The 20,026-nt window shown below is 42.0% G+C and overlaps 1 protein-coding gene across 2 annotated transcripts; it reads left to right on the top strand.

Annotated features, from left to right (window-relative positions):
* Positions 1 to 104: 104 nt before the first annotated feature.
* LOC135498878 (uncharacterized) lies at positions 105 to 19,626 on the top strand. Of its 2 annotated transcripts, XM_064789386.1 has the most exons (15): positions 105 to 136; positions 1,576 to 2,558; positions 3,826 to 3,926; positions 6,532 to 6,711; positions 8,229 to 8,293; positions 8,600 to 8,703; positions 11,135 to 11,250; positions 12,461 to 12,564; positions 13,860 to 13,979; positions 15,409 to 15,550; positions 16,444 to 16,572; positions 17,376 to 17,501; positions 18,014 to 18,267; positions 18,585 to 18,637; positions 19,521 to 19,626. In XM_064789386.1, exons 2-14 carry the CDS (start codon positions 1,685 to 1,687, stop codon positions 18,619 to 18,621), a joined length of 2,352 nt encoding a protein of 783 aa, XP_064645456.1. In that variant the 5' UTR covers positions 105 to 136; positions 1,576 to 1,684; the 3' UTR covers positions 18,622 to 18,637; positions 19,521 to 19,626. The 2 variants fall into 2 exon arrangements, with proteins under 2 accessions (XP_064645456.1, XP_064645457.1); XM_064789387.1 differs by lacking the exon at positions 6,532 to 6,711.
* The last annotated feature ends 400 nt before the right edge of the window (positions 19,627 to 20,026 follow it).

The following is a 20,026-nucleotide window of genomic DNA, read 5'->3' as shown; positions in this document are numbered from 1 at the left end:
GAGGAAATTTTATAAACAAACCCAACTCCGAGAAAAAACCGGATGCACTTGTGCACCATCTGTCGGCTTTCACTGCGAGCGCCTCTCAGAATTTTTTTATGAACTAAAAAACAAGATGGAAGCCAAACTTTGACAGGTACAAATTTTTCGGTTTCTTTTGTAATATTTTACCTTCTAGAGAACGAAATTTTGGAGGATAACCAAATGAAGAGAAAGAGTATATGTTTTTTCATCAAAAGATTTCGCCAGAAATTAAATGTTTTGGGCGTATCTAAGGAAAATTGAGATGGCATTCCAAGAAAAACAAAAAAGTTACAAAAAAGTCATTTCGCATTCATTACAGTTAAATCACACACCAGTCATCATGTCAAACTCTCAATCACACAGAGTTATTGATTAAGTTTGAAAAAATGTCGAAGCCTAGATGTCTCAATTAGTCAATAAGTGAATGTAGGCCTATAGGGGCCTATGGCCTAACTACAGAATAGCCGGGACAGTAGTAGCTCTGCGTTATGACGATGTAGGCCTACACTCTGTTCCTCTGTACATAATGTACAGAATTCCTAGCATTTAGCACAGAGTGTCCCAGCTATTCTGCAGTTGCTCCGCTGAATCATGGTTTTTGAGCTTTTGAGCTGAATCATGGCTTTTGAGCTTTTGAGCTGAATCATGGTTTTTGAGCTTTTGAGCTGAATCATGGTTTTTGAGCTGAATCATGGCTACAGCATGCAAGAGGAAGCGGCTGTGAGATGAGGATGTGTAATCTAATCAATTACACGATATGACGCGGTTAACAAATAAAAAACTACGCTGCTTACAGGTTAAAATGTTAAAATGTCTAGCCTAATTCCGGAAATACGTACTAAATATAAATTTCGACATTGCCGTTGTGAAGACTGATATACAGATATTATGAATACCAAGTTTAAACAAATTTGTAATCATAATACTAGGGCAGAGACGTGTATTCATCCACAAACGGAAGTGTGCACAGTTACATAGAGCTTATTAAAATGTCAAGTTTTGGTAAACACATGGCTGGGATGGACCAAAGTGGAATTAATTCTCAATCTGTGGTTGATTCTTAATCTACAGCGTCAGGCCATCACAGAAATATGCTTTTTGATAATATATTTAAGAAAATGTGGTCTCACTGGTCAGTTTAAAACTTGTATTTTGACAGCGCCATATCAATGCGTCAGTGACGTTTTGATGGATATGGTGTACGGAAATCATTTTTTCGCAGGCAATCGGTATTGGATTGTTTTGAAACTTTATTATACTATAGCAAAGGGTTCTTCTTGACACATATAAAATTTTGTGCAGATTGATTGGTCCAAGGTGTACTTTTTTTACCAAAACTTATGAACAAACAATGTACACGTAATGTACACAGTTTTTAATAGAGGGCTCTGGCAATAACTGCACTACAGCATTGTGTGATTAGTGAATTTCTATTTAACTGGACCACGAGTAATTACGAGTGGCGTAACCTTTTAAAATTATAGTTGATGACGATGTGATTTACATGATTGTACATAATTGTAGGCTAATTGAATATGATTGTTCCTTCAGAATCTCTAGGACACTGCTGACGTGAGCATGCAACTGTGATGACCTGACACTTGTGCCGTCCTAAACAAACAAAGCAAAAGCCAAGTCCTGGAACGCCGTTGTCATCAACATGGCAGACTCCAGGGATGTTACAGGGGGGCCTGGACCACCAGAGCAATCCCAGAATAGATCAAAAGAGAAGAAGCGAAGACATGGGCATTCCAGTGGTTCCAGAGTTAACGTCAAAGACGGTGAAAGTGGGTATTCGGAAAATCGAGGAAAAACGGAGCGGGTGAAATCAAAGGAGGCGGGGAGTGAGCCGATTTCAAAGTGCGAGAAAGCGGTGGATTCAGCCGGTAGTGGTGAGAAGAAAGGTCGGACTCGGAGGAATCCTGAGGAGGAGGTGCCAAGGAATGGGGCGGGTGACTGCACGAGTGGTGATCAGGACGTGGACAATGCCCGCGACGAAACGACTCAGGAACACGAGAGACTCGGTCGGGAAGCGGAGGCGGACCGACGCACGAATATATCCGCACAGGGAGAGATTGAACGGCAGAACAGCGCGGATCGTAAGAGTGGCAATAATCCGACGAATATGGAACACGGAAAAAATAAGTCTGAGCCGGACTCGGAAAATATTGGCAAAGAGCGTCCTGTAAGCGGACAGACTGCGGCGAGAAATCAGAAAGAAAAGTTAGTCAAGGAACACACAAGGAGTTATTCTGATGGCGGGGCGGTGTTTGTGAGCCCACGTCGTCAGCGCAGCGATTCCAACGGACAGCATAGCGATCAGGGCATTTATGATAATGAGCATGCCGAGGTTGTGTTATCGCGATCGCGGTCGCTGAAGTACGATCGTCAGGGAAGCCGCGCCGATTTTCCACCGCGGTTACTGGTGGTTTCGAGTAAGATAAAGAACATTATGTCTCTACAGAATGCCCTACTGCCTCAAGTGACGTTTTTGCAATATAAGTTCGAGACATCGACTTTTGATGGTTTGATAGGTAGGTTAGGCACCAAAAACTCATGACAGTAGAACCTCACTACTAAGGACACCCTCGGGACTGACAAGTGCTGTCCTTAATAGAAGTGTCCTGATTAGAGAGGTCAACTTGAATGGAAACAACCAATTTGAGACCAAAACTAGTGTCCTTAATAGAGAGGTTGTCCTTAATAAGAGAGGTGTCTGCTAAGGGAGGTTCTACTGTACTTTGAAGTAAACGAAGAACATTATGTCTCTACAGAATGCCCTACTGCCTCAAGTGACATTTTTGCAATATAAGTTCGAGACATCGTCATGGTTAGAGATAGCTCTATGAGAGGGAAGTGTCATGGTTGGAATTAGCAATAGCATGAAAAGGAAGGGTAATGATGGTTGAGATTAGCGCACCACTATAGGTGTCGGAAGGACTCGAGATGGTTTCGGGGTTCCACTCCATCGCCTCGAGATAACAGTCTCAGAAGGACTTATTGAGAGTCAGAAGGATGAGGATTTGGGGGGGAGGGGGCTAAATTGGTCTATCTTCACCAATTCACCTGACTCGAAATACCCACTTCCTGGGGACGAGATTGAACTGAATCCTTCCGAGAACACTTCCGAAGACATGGCGGGAGGTTTACTTTAAATCAACATAGAATCAATAGTTTGGTTTACTTTTTGATGAGTAGATGGAAACACTGAGATAACGTTCTGAAACGTTATTGGCAATTTAGCGACATATTTTCAGTAACGTTTTAAAACGTTATTGGCAGTGAAAGAGTAAACGTTCTTGATTTATTATGATAAAAACACGTTCTGCAAAAACAAATATACAGACATGAGGCAATGAAATAAATATGGTATTGCGGATTAGCATTACCAACAAATCAAAGAGAAATTGAAAGGAAAGTACAGTGGACACCTCTCTATTAAGGACACTAGTTTTGGTCCCAAATTGGCTGTTTCCATTCAATTTGACCTCTCTAATCAGGACACCTCTTTATTAAGGACAGTACTTTGCAGTCCCAAGGGTGTTCTTAATAGAGAGGTTCTACTCTAATCATACCTAAGAGTGCGATTTTCATGTTATAAAGGAAAACAGGACTGACGTCTGCGAATGATTCTAAAAATGGCGTTAACCCAACCGAAATACGTAACGGAGATAACCACAAAGACGGCGACATGATGATGTATCAAAGGAAATGACGTCATACAAAACAGCAGGAAAAAGAATCCCCAAAATGTACAAAGTATTCAAAACACATGTTAACCTCAGCTCCCTTCTCTTTCAGGTTTAATAGGCCAATTCCTGCTCAATAAGAAGTTTCACAGTGTTGCCTTAGTTCTCCATGGCCCGGTGGGCGTGATACAGTTGTGTGGGAAAGAGGAAAAGGTAGGTCATTCGGGGCTACTTACTATGATAAATAGCATAAATAGCCCGGTGGGCGTGATACAGTTGTGTGGGAAAGAGGAAAAGGTAGGTCATTCGGGGCTACTTACTATGATAAATAGCATAAATAGCCCGGTGGGCGTGATACAGTTGTGTGGGAAAGAGGAAAAGGTAGGTTATTCGGAGCTCCTTACTATGATAAATAGCATAAATAGCCCGGTGGGCGTGATACAGTTGTGTGGGTAAGAGGAAAAGGTAGGTCATTCGGGGCTACTTACTATGATAAATAGCATAAATAGCCCGGTGGGCATGATACAGTTGTGTGGGAAAGAGGAAAAGGTAGGTCATTCGGGGCTACTTACTATGATGAATAGCATAAATAGCCCGGTGGGCGTGATACAGTTGTGTGGGAAAGAGGAAAAGGTAGGTCATTCGGGGCTACTTATTATGATAAATAGCATGAATAGCCCGGTGGGCGTGATACAGTTGTGTGGGAAAGAGGAAAAGGTAGGTCATTCGGGGCTGCTTATTATGATAAATAGCATAAATAGCCCGGTGGGCGTGATACAGTAGTGTGGGAAAAGGTAGGTCATTCGGGGCTACTTACTATGATAAATAGCATAAATAGCCCGGTGGGCGTGATACAGTTGTGTGGGAAAGAGGAAAAGGTAGGTCATTCGGGGCTACTTACTATGATAAATAGCACAAATAGCCCGGTGGGCGTGATACAGTTGTGTGGGAAACAGGAAAAGGTAGGTCATTCGGGGCTACTTACTATGATAAATAGCATAAATAGCCCGGTGGGCGTGATACAGTTGTGTGGGAAAGAGGAAAAGGTAGGTCATTCGGGGCTACTTACTATGATAAATAGCATAAATAGCCCGGTGGGCGTGATACAGTTGTGTGGGAAAGAGGAAAAGGTAGGTCATTCGGGGCTACTTACTATGATAAATAGCATAAATAGCCCGGTGGGCGTGATACAGTTGTGTGGGAAAGAGGAAAAGGTAGGTCATGCGGGGCTACTTACTATGATAAATAGCATAAATAGCCCGGTGGGCGTGATACAGTGGTGTGGGAAAGAGGAAAAGGTAGGTTATTCGGGGCTACTTACTATGATAAATAGCATAAATAGCCCGGTGGGCGTGATACAGTTGTGTGGGAAAGAGGAAAAGGTAGGTCATTCAGGGCTACTTACTATGATAAATAGCATAAATAGCCCGGTGGGCGTGATACAGTTGTGTGGGAAAGAGGAAAAGGTAGGTCATTCGGGGCTACTTACTATGATAAATAGCATAAATAGCCCGGTGGGCGTGATACAGTTGTGTGGGAAAGAGGAAAAGGTAGGTCATTCGGAGCTACTTACTTTGATAAATAGCATAAATAGCCCGGTGGGCGTGATACAGTTGTGTGGGAAAGAGGAAAAGGTAGGTTATTCGGGGCTACTTACTATGATAAATAGTATAAATAGCCCGGTGGGCGTGATACAGTTGTGTGGGAAAGAGGAAAAGGTAGGTTATTCGGGCTACTTACTATGAGCAGGTCATGAGGCACTAGGTTGAACCAGGGGGCACCAGACAACCGCGCTGGGGTCAGCGGCCTGTGGCAAAAACCCATAAAATTTCCCTTTTTGTTTTTTAACCCTTTAGCTCCTGCGGGTCTACACATTTTATTCCAGCATCTCCCTGAAGATTTCCAGGTATTCCTATATGTAGTGTATAGACTTTTGGCAAAAGAGATACAAAAAGTTGAAAATGAAGTACTACAAGTGATATTTATTTTGAAGCTAACAATCATACAATATGATATCATTAATTTTTCATTTTAACTAACTAATGCATATTGTCAATTCCAAAAGGTAGCGCGTTTCTTTTGGGCAATATTTCGAATGATGTGGCTAAAAAAGGTTCAGCAATGACCCTGCACTGACCTGACCTTAACATTTAACTGGCTCAGTGGCTACCACCGCCAGTGATTACCAGTCCACTGGGTAGCCAGCTTGGTCTGACAACATTGAAAATGATGCGGCTAAAAAAGGTTCAGCAACGACCCTGCACTGACCTGACCTTAACATTGAACTGGTTCAGTGGCTACCATCGCCAGTGATAACCAGTCCACTGGGTAGCCAGCTTGGTCTGACAACATTGAAAATGATGTGGCTAAAAAAGGTTCAGCAACGACCCTGCACTGACCTGACCTTAACAGTGAACTGGTTCAGAGGCTACCATCGCCAGTGATAACCAGTCCACTGGGTAGCCAGCTTGGTCTGACAACATTGAAAAGGATGTGGCTAAAAAAGGTTCAGCAACGACCCTGCACTGACCTGACCTTAACGGTAAACTGGTTCAGTGGCTACCATCGCCAGTGATAACCAGTCCACTCGGTAGCCAGCTTGGTCTGACAACATTGAAAATGATGTGGCTAAAAAAGGTTCAGCAACAACCCTGCACTGACCTGACCTTAACGGTGAACTGGTTCAGTGGCTACCACCGCCAGTGATAACTAGTCCACTCGGTAGCCAGCTTGGCCTGACAACATTGAAAATGATGCGGCTAAAAAAAGTTCTACACTTCCGTCTTCCATGTACAATTTTGAATCTCTAAATTTACAGCCGCTCAATAGAGATACCGTCCTTGACCACGCAGGTATTCGTGGCTTCTTCTCCAAACTCTTCAGTCTCCATGGCAACAAGGAGGCAGCGAACCTCCGCCTCGACTTCTTGGCATGTAACGCCGCTCAGGGACAAGATGGCGGACAGGGCATCGTCAAGGAGCTGGAGGCTCTGCTGGGGGTAAGTAACCATGCAGGTACTTAAGAACCGCTCTATTAACCTCTTGAATCCAAGAACTTAAAAATCCCGGGGTCCCAGGGTGGTCACGTGGTTGCGAAATTGGGTCTGACTTTCACGATGTATAGCGCCCGCATACAACCGCCAAAGTCCGGTACCGAGGCGCCATCTACCCAGGCATGCTCTAACTGACCCTACTGTACATCAAACACGCTGAAACAAGCAATAAGCTAGCGTCCCAGCTCAAGGGAATAAAATATCACTGAGACCGACCTGTCGGTCGTTTGGAAAAAACGTTATTTCAAAATGAGCGACTGGTCAGTCACCGGGATTCAAGAGGTTAAGGACACCCTTGGGACTGAGAGTCGATGTGCTTTATAGTGAGGTGAAGGCCTTATGCCCCAGCACTAGGGACGAAGATGACTGAGGAAGTATAGAGAGGTGACCTGATCACAGAGGTGAAATTGAGTGAAAATGACCAATTTGGGACCAAAATCAGTGTCTTAGAGAGGGTGTCCTAATTACAGAGGTGTCCGCTTAGAGATGTTCCATTGTGTTTCAATTACTGGAAGTTCTTTACTGTAAACGGGGCAATGAACATCCCCTGGGCCCAAATGAGGGGGTGAGGGTCCCCATATACCTTTATTTGCATTTTCGTGTTTAAGCGTATCAACCTCCATGAAGCTGTTTCTTGGGGTCTATGTGATCATGATTTGTCCTTTAAACCCTTTGATAAGTCAGTAGAACAATGGGAATTTAGGCCAAGGTCCAAACGGACTTTGTTTAAAGACAATAGACCATGTATTGGGCTAGGCCTGAATTCCGGTCATCCTAAACAGCGTCCACCAGGTTTAAAGTCAGGTATCAAGTCATCAAAATAAAATTTAGAAGCCATAAATGGAATAAGTACACCATAGAACACATTTCCTGACAATTTCATGACATTTAGGTGTAAAATAAGGGAGATGTTGTCTAAAATCACAAGGCCCCTGTAGTATAGGGAAGCCCTATCATTTCCTCCAAGTCAAATCCAACAAGGCCACCGACTGGGTGACCAGTGAACGCTGGTACATTTTAGGCAACAACTTGCTAATCTAGCACACAAATGTCATGAAACGATCAGAAAATGTGGAAAATGTCCTGCTTATTTCGTTTATGAATATTAGATTTTATCTTGATGGCTTTAAATATGTGACCTGTTCTAGCAAAACTAGTCGCATGTCGCACATAAGATGAGCCTAGATGACACCAGGAGATAATAGAAGAAATTGATGGCGTCAGATTTCACAAAAGGCAGACAATCGTGAAATGAACAAACAGTCTGTTTCAACCTGCCAAGCTCAGAGCGACATGCGACTGGTTTTGCTGGAACGGGTCACATATGCTTTTAAACCTGGTGGACGCTGTTTAGTATGACCCCTGAATTCTATTATTAACTGCGAGGTCAGGGGCTGAATAACGTAATGTCTGAAAAAAATGTCGGGTTTTTCAGGTCTTCATTGTCGACTTTTCTTCCTCAGGTGTCGGTTGGTTTGTCTCGAGACATTGTCGGAGCAGAGCTGGTCAAAGACCCGTCCTCAAAAAGGTGAGAACATGAATGGTAAATTTAAGCATATAGTAGAACCTCCCTTAGTGATACCTCTCTATTAAGGACAACCTCTCTATTAAGGACACTAGTTTTGGTCCCAAATTGGTTGTTGCCATTCAATTTGACCTCTCTAACCAGGACACCTCTCTATTAAGATCAGCACTTGTCAGTCCTTAGGGTGTCCTTAATAGAGAGATTCTACTGCAGTAGAACCTCTCTTAGTGGACACCTCTCTATTACGGACAACCTGCTTGGTGTAATTCTAAAAATCCACGGAACTAAATCTTATGGACTTTTTTCCAGTACGGTTGGGGAGCTCTACTTCCGTCTTGAGTGTCTCCGTGGATGGAGTGGACATTACCAGCAGTCAATGGCCGGCTTTGAGAAGATCAGAACCGTTGGGAAAGGTGGGTAAATCAGGCTCTTAATACGCCGGTCACTCACTGCACAACTGGATACTTCAAAACTGAAAGTATATTAATTGGTCACAGAGTTGCAATATCATTTGTTGGGTGTGTATTTGTGAAGATTCTAGCTCCCCGAGTTCAATCAAGCATCTTTGAGTTTTGGAAGCCATGGCTTTCAATTACCCATTACTTGACTTACCATACTTTCAACCACATTGTGACCTAGGTCATCATCAGTGCGACCACCATACATTCTGCCACATTGCGACCGAGATCATCATCAGTGCGATCACCAAACATTCTGCCACATCGCAACCTAGGTCGTCATCAGTGCGATCACCATACATTCTGCCACATCGCAACCTAGGTCGTCATGAGTGCGATCACTATACATTCTGCCACATTGCGACCTAGGTCGTCATCAGTGTGATCACCATACATTCTGCCACATTGCGGTCATCAGTGCGATCACCATACATTCTGCCACATTGCGACATAACTCTTTTAATAATTATTCATTCCCTGAATGAATGGCAGTGCCAGTGGAATAATTTCTGTTGCAATTTGTTTCCGGTTAAGGTCCAAAATGAGCTAGCTCGACTAGACTACTGTATGCTACTGTCCACCTACATGTATGTGGGATCTTTTACTTGTCCTGGCTAAGACACTCAGGTACAACTTTTTGTCTCATCCGACAGACCCTCATTAATTAATAATAAAAACATCGGCCTTGTTAGGAAATTCTTAACACCTGCCTCAACAAAAACTACGCAGTTTTCCCACCTACTGATAGATGGCGTGCAGGTGATCGTGTCGATGGCGGTTTCGAGGAATGGAACTCTTCTCCGTTTCAAGCTGCAGTCTTTTCAAAACAGGTCATTGGAAAGTTTGAAAATTATGAAAAATATATTCGGCAGTTAAAGGGTTAAGGTGCTTTTGCTTGTTTTCGAGTGTCTCAACAACTCTGGCCCTGATTATTTTAGCTCCTTCATTGATTTTTTTTTTATCAGCCGAGGCGGCAACTTCGTTCTGCAAGTGGCCTACTGCTGTCGCGACCAAGAAGCAGGTCGGTTAATTTTGGAGCCGGGCTTTTTCTTGCACTGCTCCAAAACTTTGGAATGGCCTCCCGCGTCCTATACGGGAAAATGGCAGCATCGCGGTCTTCAAGAACAGCCTTAAAGGGAAGCTATGGGAATAAATTGATGCAGCAAAATAATATTTTTTTAACAAATACATACCAAGTTACATGACAAACAAATACTCTACACCAAGGATGTGATGAATATTCCTAGATAGTGCAGAAAATTGCATTTAATAAGCAGTTTGCGGGGGTTGCCATGTTTGTTCAAATCTCCCGGGCGAATGACGTCATGGATGCAGTGGGGTTTTTTCATCAAGGCGAGTACTACTCGTTTCCACTAAGTTTCCAGACCTTTTTCTACCCCGGTACCTTGGCTCAAACGCATAGGGAACTAGACCTGCTCGTTCTTCTGTTGATGCACGGTTGTAATCGAAGGATTCATCACCGGACGTCGACGAAGAACCCGAAGAAATCGAAGAACTGTCATCTGTCATTCCAAGCATTCGCCATTGTTCGAACAGCTGATTGTCACAATGGCTGCATCAATGACGTCATTGGCTCTCGGTTTGGAGGAGAGACCAGATTAAAATCCACCAAGATGGCGGCATACTTGATTCAAAAATAAGCAATTAAAATCATCCATTTCACTCATTAATGTTTGTTTATTTATAAAACCAAGAGCCACAGTTGTTTTTAAGAATACGCAGTTTACGTAGATGTTGAGGTTGTAACTGTTGGTCGAATGGGGAATCATTCCCATAGCTTCCCTTTAAAACCTTCCTCTTTCATGTAACTGTTGGTCGAATGGGGAATCATTCCCATAGCTTCCCTTTAAAACCTTCCTCTTTTATGTAACTGTTGGTCGAATAGGGAATCATTCCCATAGCTTCCCTTTAAAACCTTCCTCTTTCATGTAACTGTTGGTCGAATGGGGAATCATTCCCATATCTTCCCTTTAAAACCTTCCATAGCTTCCCTTTAAAACCTTCCTCTTTCATGTAACTGTTGGTCGAATGGGGAATCATTCCCATAGCTTCCCTTTAAAACCTTCCATAGCTTCCCTTTAAAACCTTCCTCTTTCATGTAACTGTTGGTCGAATGGGGAATCATTCCCATAGCTTCCCTTTAAAACCTTCCTCTTTCATGTAACTGTTGGTCGAATGGGGAATCATTCCCATAGCTTCCCTTTAAAACCTTCCTCTTTCATCGCTACAGGCATTAGACTTATTCTATTAACTTATTGTACAAAAAAGTAAGTAAGTAAGTAATTGTAAAGTGTCATTGATCACTTCAGGTAGATTTTGGCACTATAAATACGTTTAGTTATTATTAACTGTTAATTTCTTCTAGGGGCATATGGTGCGGCCGTCCTCTACCGGAAACGTGACGACGACTCCCTGGTCATACTCAAAGAAATCAACATGCACGACTTGAATGCAGCAGAGAGACAACTTGCTCTTAACGAGGTGAGAGTCGTAAAGAAATGTACAGTGATATCCCCGGCGTTGTTGTCTTCTGTCTATTTCATGAAAAAAATGGCGCTGGAGATTTCATGCGGAAAATTCAGCAATTGAACATGTTGAACAAAATATTATTATTAAAGGCCTACGTAGGTTTGTAAAAAAAGTGAAATTTGAATATGAATTTGAAAATTTCCAGTTGCGTCAATGTGGGCTTATTGAAAATTTCTGCATTGCCATTGCATAGACTGATATACAAATACTATAAATACCAAGTTTCAACAAATTTGCATGCATAATAACGGCACTCCGGCATTGTGTATCACTGCATTTCTATTTTCTTAGACCACCAGTAATTACGAACGGCGTACACCTTTAAGTCAAAAATATCTAAAACTACTCACTTTGCTGCGGCCGTCAGAGTGGCGCAGTGGAAACAACAGCGCCTGTCACCTCTGACGTCCCAGGTTCAATTCCCATTCCGTACGGGTACACTCAGAAACAGAGTGTCTTCTTCAATATCGTAGGTTTCCTCCTACTTACATGAAAACATTACCCAATATTGTTTATAATAGATCTGATAGAGTCCTAGTTGACGCTTGGCTCTCACCTCAATATTTTACTTACTTTGTGAGAATTGGACTAAGTGTGAAAAAGACCCATTTTCAGCCAAATATTGAAAAATGTCAAATTTGTGCTTATTTCATTTAAACCATTTTGTTACTTATTTTCACATACAGTGGAACCTTGCTTAGCGGACACCTCTCCATTAAGGACAACCTCTCTATATAGGACACTACTTTTGGTCGAGAATTGGTTGTGAGCATTCAATTTGACCTCTCTAATCAGGACAGCTCTCTAATAAGGACAGCACTTGTCAGTCCCGAGGGTGTCCTCAATAGCGAGGTTCTACTGTACTTTAGGCAAGGTGTGCAATTTCTGATATAATAGAGAGGGTGTCCTTTGTGGAGAGGTGTCCTCATTAGAGAGGTTCTACTGTACTTTAGGCAAGGTGTGCAATTTCTGATATAATAGAGAGGATGTCCTCAATAGAGAGGTTCTACTGTACTTTAGACAAGTCGTGCAATTTCTGATATAATAGAGAGGGTGTCCTTTATAGAGAGGTGTCCGCTAAGGGAGGTTCTACTGTACTTACCTGTATTTTCAGATACTTCAGGCAAGTCGTCTGATTTTTGACACGATCTCGTCTTTTCAGGTGAAAGTTCTCGCCGTCTTAGACCACCCGAACATCATCAGTTATTACGATAGTTTTGAAGAAGACGGCGTCCTGATGATTGAAATGGAGTATGCAAATGGAGGGTAAGTTACTGTAGAACCACTCTATTGAGGACACCCATGGGACTGACAAGAGCTGTCCTTAATAAAGAGGTGTCCTGATTAGAGAGGTCAACTTCAATGGAAACAGCCAATTTGGAACCAAAACTAGTGTCCTTAATAGAGAGGTTGTCCTTAATAGAAGACGGCGTCTTGATGATTGAAATGGAGTATGCAAATGGAGGGTAAGTTACAGTAGAACCACTCTATTAAGGACACCCATGGGACTGACAAGTGCTGTACTATGGCAATGGCAATATTACCAAGCTGTCGGCTGCCCAGTCACTTTTCACTTTTCACTTTAGAGTAGCACAGTAGAACCTCTCAATTTTAAAGGACACCATTGGGACTGACAAATGTTATCCTTAAAAGAGAGGTGTCCCGATTAGAGAGGTCAAATCGAATGGAAACAACCAATTTGGGACCAGAACTAGTGTCCTTAATAGAGAGGTTGTCCTTAATAGAGAGGTTGTCCTAAATAGAGAGGTTGTCCTTAATAGAGAGGTTGTCCTTAATAGAGAGGTGTCCGCTAAGGGAGGTTCCACTGTATTTGTACATCAGTCTACACAACGGCAGTGTTGAAATTTATATTCAGTATGTATTTACGCAATTAAAGTTTTCAAATTCAATTACAAATTCAAATTCTTTTACGAACCGCGTAGGCCTTTAATCATCGACAAAGTCAACTCGCATCTCGTTCCGAAGTTGTTTACGTATTGACTTGTCATGAAAACCCTGAACTTATTTTTTTCTGAAGATTATCTTTCGCCTTTGTGTCCTTGAGCAAGGCACTTTACCTCACTTGCTTCTCTTCACCCAGGAGTAGATGGGTACCTAGCTGGCAGAGATGGCCCACTATGAATGTTAGTCTAGAGTGCTGTAAAGCTGCAGCTCGGACCTGTGATACTCCCAGAGAGTCGAGCTTGAAACAAAAATGTTCAGGCCGATAGCTAGGGGTAATAATGTGAAGCGCTTTGAGCGACTGAAACCAGTTAGATTAAGCGCTATATAAGTCTCATGATTATTATCATTATTATTCTCTATGTTCTGTAAAAAATATAAAGTGCTCTGAGACTGTTAGGGATAATAATGTGAAGCGCTTTGAGCGACTGAAACCAGTTAGATTTAGCGCTATATAAGTCTCATGATTAATATCATTATCATTAATATATCTATGTTCTGTAGATAATATAAAGTGCTTTGAGGCTGTTCTGCATTATAAAGCGCTATGCTCATGTAAAAAGTTGCAATTTTTTATTTTCCTCGATTCCTTTTTCCAGGACGCTAGCTCAATACCTCTCTCATAGGGACGCTCCACTGGACGAGAAGGAAATACTAGAAATCTTCCAACAGATGGTGGCAGCCATTCGTCACATTCACGAACATAACATACTACACAGGTAGTCTCTGCAAAGTTTTCTATATATCAAATTTAGAGAAGTCGAATTTTATATAAAATTTATATAAATTTTACTCGCCAAATTTTGACAGTGTATCTGTGATCTATTTTAGTATTTGTGGCCCACCACAGCAAAATGAGTCGCATGTCGCTTCGAGCTTGACAGGTTGAGACGGACTGGTTGTTCATTTCACTATTGTCTGCCTTATGTGAAATCGATTTCTTCTATAATAGTAGTACGTCCACAACATGGAAAACCCCGGCGTTTTTAAACCCCGGGGATACTCCGAACCAGAAAAAGCCCGGAGAAGACACGGTGAGGACTTCCACTACATGGAAGCAGTTATTGAACACGGCGACAGATGGCATGGTCTATATGAAATTCCTGTAGAACTCTCCGATTTTTTGTTATTGTTGGAGTCGCGATTGACCGACACAAAATGCGCAGTGGTAACCACGCCGCCTGTCGCCGAGTGTAGAAACTTACTAACGCCGGCGTTTTTGTGATTACACTACATAAAACGCCGTGCTTAAATTAGCCCCCATTTAGCCCTGAATCCATCGTCGTGACAAGAAAACACCGGCATTTTCTAGCACTGGCGTTTTCCAGGGGAAAATTAACAGGTGTAAGCGCGAAAACTCCGTACCAACACTGGCGTTTTATGTAGTGGACGTGACTCTTATGTCCTGGTGTCATTTTAGGCTCATCTTCTGTGAGACATGCGACCCATTTTGCCGTGGTGGGCCACATTTAGTGTCCTCCCTGACTGTTTTGAATGTGTCGGACCAACAAGGTTAAGACAGTGCCACCTTACTGGGCATTTTTGCCAGCATAATACACCAGAAAAACGCCAATCTCCCTATCGGCGGTCGAGTGTTGTCCCTTCTTCTTCCTCTTCAGCATTCACTCTGCCCTTGGAGGTGATTTTCTCCAGGGAGTATTCCTCCTCCGAGGCAGGATGAGCGTTTATGCGTGCCACTATGGTTATGCACCAATTGAGTTATTGGCCTAGTGAATCGACTTCGGCCAGAGGTAGAATCCACGCAAGCTGCTCATGTTTCTCACTTGGTGGGGTATTTAACCTGCCCTGGCATAGACATCAGATACAAGGAACCTTGGTTTAACATCTCATTCGATGGACTGTGAAGAGCCAGGAATTTACGTTCCTCGAAAGCCATGCCGGTTCATCCTAAAATACAATGCTGTGTTCTGCTCGGGATCAAACCCAGGGCCTTTTGCTCTTGCGTCTCTGCTGCAGGTGCATGCATGGCCAAAGCCCACACAGTTTGTATTAGATGCTTTTAGGCCTAAGGGATTGATAGACGTTATGACCTTCTTTTCAGGAAAGTTGTAGATTTCGTTAGTGTCGGTCTGCATTTTCTTGAGTAACTTCTCCTAATAAAAAAAATGATTTTGATAATTTCTCCAGGGATATGAAAACGGCCAACATCTTCCTGACAAAAGAGGGCGTTGTTAAAGTCGGCGACTTTGGAATCTCAAAGATAATGTCAACTGCTGATAAAGGAGCGAATACAGTGCTGGGAACGCCTTATTATATCAGCCCCGAAATGGTGAGTCTCTAAATAGAAAGTGCTCATTGAGAGCTTTCTAATGAATGGTCATGTCAGTAGGTTTAGAAATGGTACCATAAGAAAGGGCTCATTGAGAGCTTTCCAGTGAATGGTCATGTCAATAGGTTTACAAATGGTACCATCAGAAAGTGCTCATTGAGAGCTTTCCAATGAATGGTCATGTCAATAGGTTTACAAATGGTACCATAAGAAAGTGCTCATTGAGAGCTTTCCAAAGAATGGTCATGTCAGTAGGTTTACAAATGGTACCATCAGAAAGTGCTCATTGAGAGCATTCGAATCAATGGTCATGTCAACAGGTTTACAAATGGTACTGCAAAAAAGTGATCTTGAAAGCTTTCCAAAGAATGGTCATGTCAATAGGTTTACAAATGGTACCATAAAGGGCTGAGAGCTTTCCTATGAATGGTTATGTCAAATGGTACCATCAGAAAGTGCTCATTGAGAGCTTTCCAAAGAATGGCGATGTCGATAGGTTATCTAATGGTACCATAAGAAAGTCCTCATTGAGAGCTTTCTAAGGAATGGTCTTGTCAGTAGGTTTACTAATGGTACCATCAGAAAGTGCTAATAGAGAGCTCTCCATTCAACTCAAAAGATAGTCATGTCTTCAAGAGAAATTTTTAGTGAAAAATGAAAAAAAAACTTGTCTTTACAATTGTCATTTTCTTGATATTTTTTGCGATGTGTGGTATACGATTTAAAAAAACTTCACTCGTGGCTGATCCTTGTCATCCAGATCACACTCGATGATCCTCTGCAGCCTGAAAGCATGTGACCTGCCATCTCGAGCTTTCAGGCTGGAGAAAATCATGTCGTGCAACCTGGTGACTCGGATCAGGTAGTTTTGTTATTATTTTGTTCTATTACAGTGCGAAGGCAAGGAATACAATGACAAATCGGACATCTGGGCACTCGGCTGCATTCTGTATGAAATGGCTTGTTTACAGAAGACGTTCGAGGGGTCAAATCTGCCCGCCTTGGTCAATAAAATTATGAAGGTAAGAAATTTAAAGGGGTCCACTGTTCATATTTACTGGTGGTTCAGGAAAATAGCATTCCGCGAAGATGACGTCATTGCAGCTGCTGCCCTCTATTTCCCCATCGCTGAATTACAGGCAATGTCGGACAAACATGCGGTTTCGTAATCGATTCAGTCTTTCTAACTAGGGCAGTTAGATTCAATCTGGCACATGTCTGAGTGTTGGAAAAACTACATAATTGTTCTGAATATTTCTCTCTCTGACTCTATGGTATCATTCATGCTAAAAACAATGCAGGGTCAAAGATAATTGACTTTGAAATAAGCTCAAATGCGTAGAAATAAGTGTCGATGTCCGACTGTCACGTGACTAAAACATCATCAATATCTTATGCAAATGACCTTGTGAGATATAAATAGTAACTTCGCGGGATGCTATTTGCTGAAACTAGGTACAGGTATTTTAGTTCCTCCAGACAATACCAGATGTCCCCAGCTACTCAAATGTGTTTCATATGGTTTCTCTGGCCTGGGGTGTCCTAATTGAATAAATTGTTCAACTGCGAGGGTGAGGTGGGGTCTGCCACACCTCATTTTAGGTAAAAAATTTTGGAAATCGGCCAAAATTACCACTCCCACTTTTTAGAAAATAATCCCAATATGCTCCTACTTATCATTGCTGTTTTATGGAAACCAGGGGTAACGACGTAGGTTTGAAGAATTTCGATGAGTGTATCACAATTATTTTTGTGAGATTTCGGTGATGAAAATGCTCAAATCCTTGGCACTGAAGGAGTTCAATTATTTTCATTCACCTTCCAGGGCCAGTTTGCCCCAGTGAAAGGAAACTATTCAGAAGATTTCAAGAACCTGATAAAGGACATGTTAGAACGTGAGCCTGAATACCGACCGTCTGCCAATGAACTCATGTATCGACGGTTGCCAGAGGTAGGGATGATATTTATTTACAAATACAGTGGAACCTCCCTTAGCGGACACCTCTCTATTAAGGACAACCTCTCTATTAAGGACAACCTCTCTATTAAGGACAGCCTCTCTATTAAGGACAACCTCTATATTAAGGACAACCTCTCTATTAAGGACAACCTCTCAATTTAGGACAACATCTCTATTAAGGACACCCTCTCTATTAAGGACAGCCTCTCTATTAAGGACAGCCTCTCTATTAAGGACAACCTCTCTGTTAAGGACAACCTCTCATCGATCAAGTTTTGAATTAAAATCCGAAGTTTTTGTTTTGAAATTTTGATCAAATTTGACAATATGATATGTCATTATCTAACTCGTACGCCCTACTCTGAGAGCCAAGATTTCAGGTTTTTTACAGGACGGATAGGCAGAGTAGTATATAGAGGGACCCTTACTGCCTTAGCTTCTTAGGGATTTAGGCCTAGCCTAGGCCTTGGAGTAATAAACTATAGGAATCTCTTTTTATTTAGAAAATGTCTACGACTCCTCAACAAAGGAAGATTTATAAGTTCCCTATGGTGAAGGATGTAGCGCTTCTAAAAGAGATTGTAGCCATCAACCCTTTCTGTGAACCGTCAAAGTGGAAAGAAGTGCTTCAGAACTTTAATTTTTATTTCACCGGGGAGGGACAAGAAAAAAAGGATGCAACTGAAAGAGGCATTGTCGATCGATTTGCTGTTCTCCTCACAAAATTCAAGAAGGATGAACTTACATCTGTCAGAGTGTAAGTATTTTCAGGCATGCATTAAACTTATGCATTTCACGAATAGTTGTGCCGACTCGACTATCCCAAAAAAACAATGTTTCTTTAAGCCTATCTAAATATCTACACTGGCTGTCCAAAATGTTACTTAATCTTAGTTTGTAAAGGTCATTGATCTGTCAGTACGATTCCAATACATAAATGTCTTTCTTCTTGAGGTGGTGGTTGGCTAATGAGAACATTGCGCACCATCTCTGCGTGGTGATTGGCTGATTGTCATTTAGGGCCTCTAGTGGTCTTGAAGTCTTCATAGTGTAACCAGAGATATTATTCTTCAGGAAACTGTCCAGGAGGAGGAAGCAGGTGAAAACCTGATATTAGTCATAATCAGGTAGGCTACTACTCTTCTTTTTGAAGGTGGCACATTTGTCATTTTACTACACCTGCACTTCGAATTTGATTGAAAATTTGGTAACTAACTTGAGAGGAGAAGACTTTTTTGGGACCAGAGGAGTGATAGATTCCCCTGCATTTTGATTGAATATTTGGTAACTAACTTGAGAGGAGAAGACTCTTTTGGGACCAGAGGAGTGATAGATTCCCCTGCATTTTGATTGAATATTTGGTAACTAACTTGAGAGGAGAAGACTTTTTTGGGACCAGAGGAGTGATAGATTCGCCTGCATTTTGATTGAATATTTGGTAACTAACTTGAGAGAAGAAGACTTTTTTGGGACCAGAGGAGTGATAGATTCCCCTGCATTTTGATTAAATATTTGGCAACTAACTTGAGAGGAGAAGACTTTTTTGGGACCAGAGGAGTGATAGATTCCCCTGCATTTTGATTGAATATTTGGTAACTAACTTGAGAGAAGAAGACTTTTTTGGGACCAGAGGAGTGATAGATTCCCCTGCATTTTGGAACTTTTGTTTTCTATTCCTTGACATATTACCTACACTGTATTTTTTGAAATGTTGGGAAATATGTTATATCTGCATTGCTAAGTCTGCAATCTCTAGAATTTGGAAACAATTGTATTTGAGCCGAATTTGTACTCTTTTTAGGACTACACATTTTTCCTGAAGTGAACACTTCTGAAAATGTCTGAAGATCTAGTCAAGGTCACCGTTTCATTTTCTCCCTTAAATTTCACATCACAATATGTCCACTATCATCACTACATTTGAACATTGTAAGAGTACAATAGAATGAGGCTAGGGGTGAAACGAATTCCTGATTGAACATCTCTTGAGCAATTTCTTTGTCATTGTAGAGGCAGGCTGCATCTGAAAGACCTCGTCCCCAATCACGACCTCGCATCCGACTTCAACTTCATCGAAGTCGAAGATCAAGAAGTGATACCAGAATTGAAGCACCATTACAAGTAAGTTAAACTATGGTTATGCAATTATCAGGCCAGAAAGCTGTTCTGTCCCACCATGGCAAAAGAAGTAACTGACAATCTAGGTCAATCTAGGTCAAACTGAGCTAAGCTTACTTGCTTCTCTTCACCCAGGAGTAGATGGGTACCTAGCTGGCAGAGATGGCCCACTATGAATGTTAGTCTAGAGTGCTGTAAAGCTGCAGCTCGGACCTGTGATACTCCCAGAGAGTCGAGCTTGAAACAAAAATGTTCAGGCCGATAGCTAGGGGTAATAATGTGAAGCGCTTTGAGCGACTGAAACCAGTTAGATTAAGCGCTATATAAGTCTCATGATTATTATCATTATTATTCTCTATGTTCTGTAAAAAATATAAAGTGCTCTGAGACTGTTAGGG

The sequence above is a fragment of the Lineus longissimus genome, chromosome 14, assembly GCF_910592395.1.
Source record: "Lineus longissimus chromosome 14, tnLinLong1.2, whole genome shotgun sequence".
Classification (NCBI taxonomy): domain Eukaryota; kingdom Metazoa; phylum Nemertea; class Pilidiophora; order Heteronemertea; family Lineidae; genus Lineus; species Lineus longissimus.
The sequence above is the reverse complement of the archived record's forward strand: the minus strand, read 5'-3'. Positions and strand labels throughout refer to the sequence as shown.

Excerpts from the sequence above, each read along its gene's own strand:
- LOC135498878 (XM_064789386.1), top strand. The coding sequence starts at position 1,685 with ATGGCAGACTCCAGGGATGTTACAGGGGGGCCTGGACCACCAGAGCAA. Across the intron at positions 12,565-13,859 it reads ATGGAGTATGCAAATGGAGG|GACGCTAGCTCAATACCTCT; the intron begins GTAAGTTACTGT and ends TCCTTTTTCCAG. Across the intron at positions 16,573-17,375 it reads TGGTCAATAAAATTATGAAG|GGCCAGTTTGCCCCAGTGAA; the intron begins GTAAGAAATTTA and ends TTCACCTTCCAG.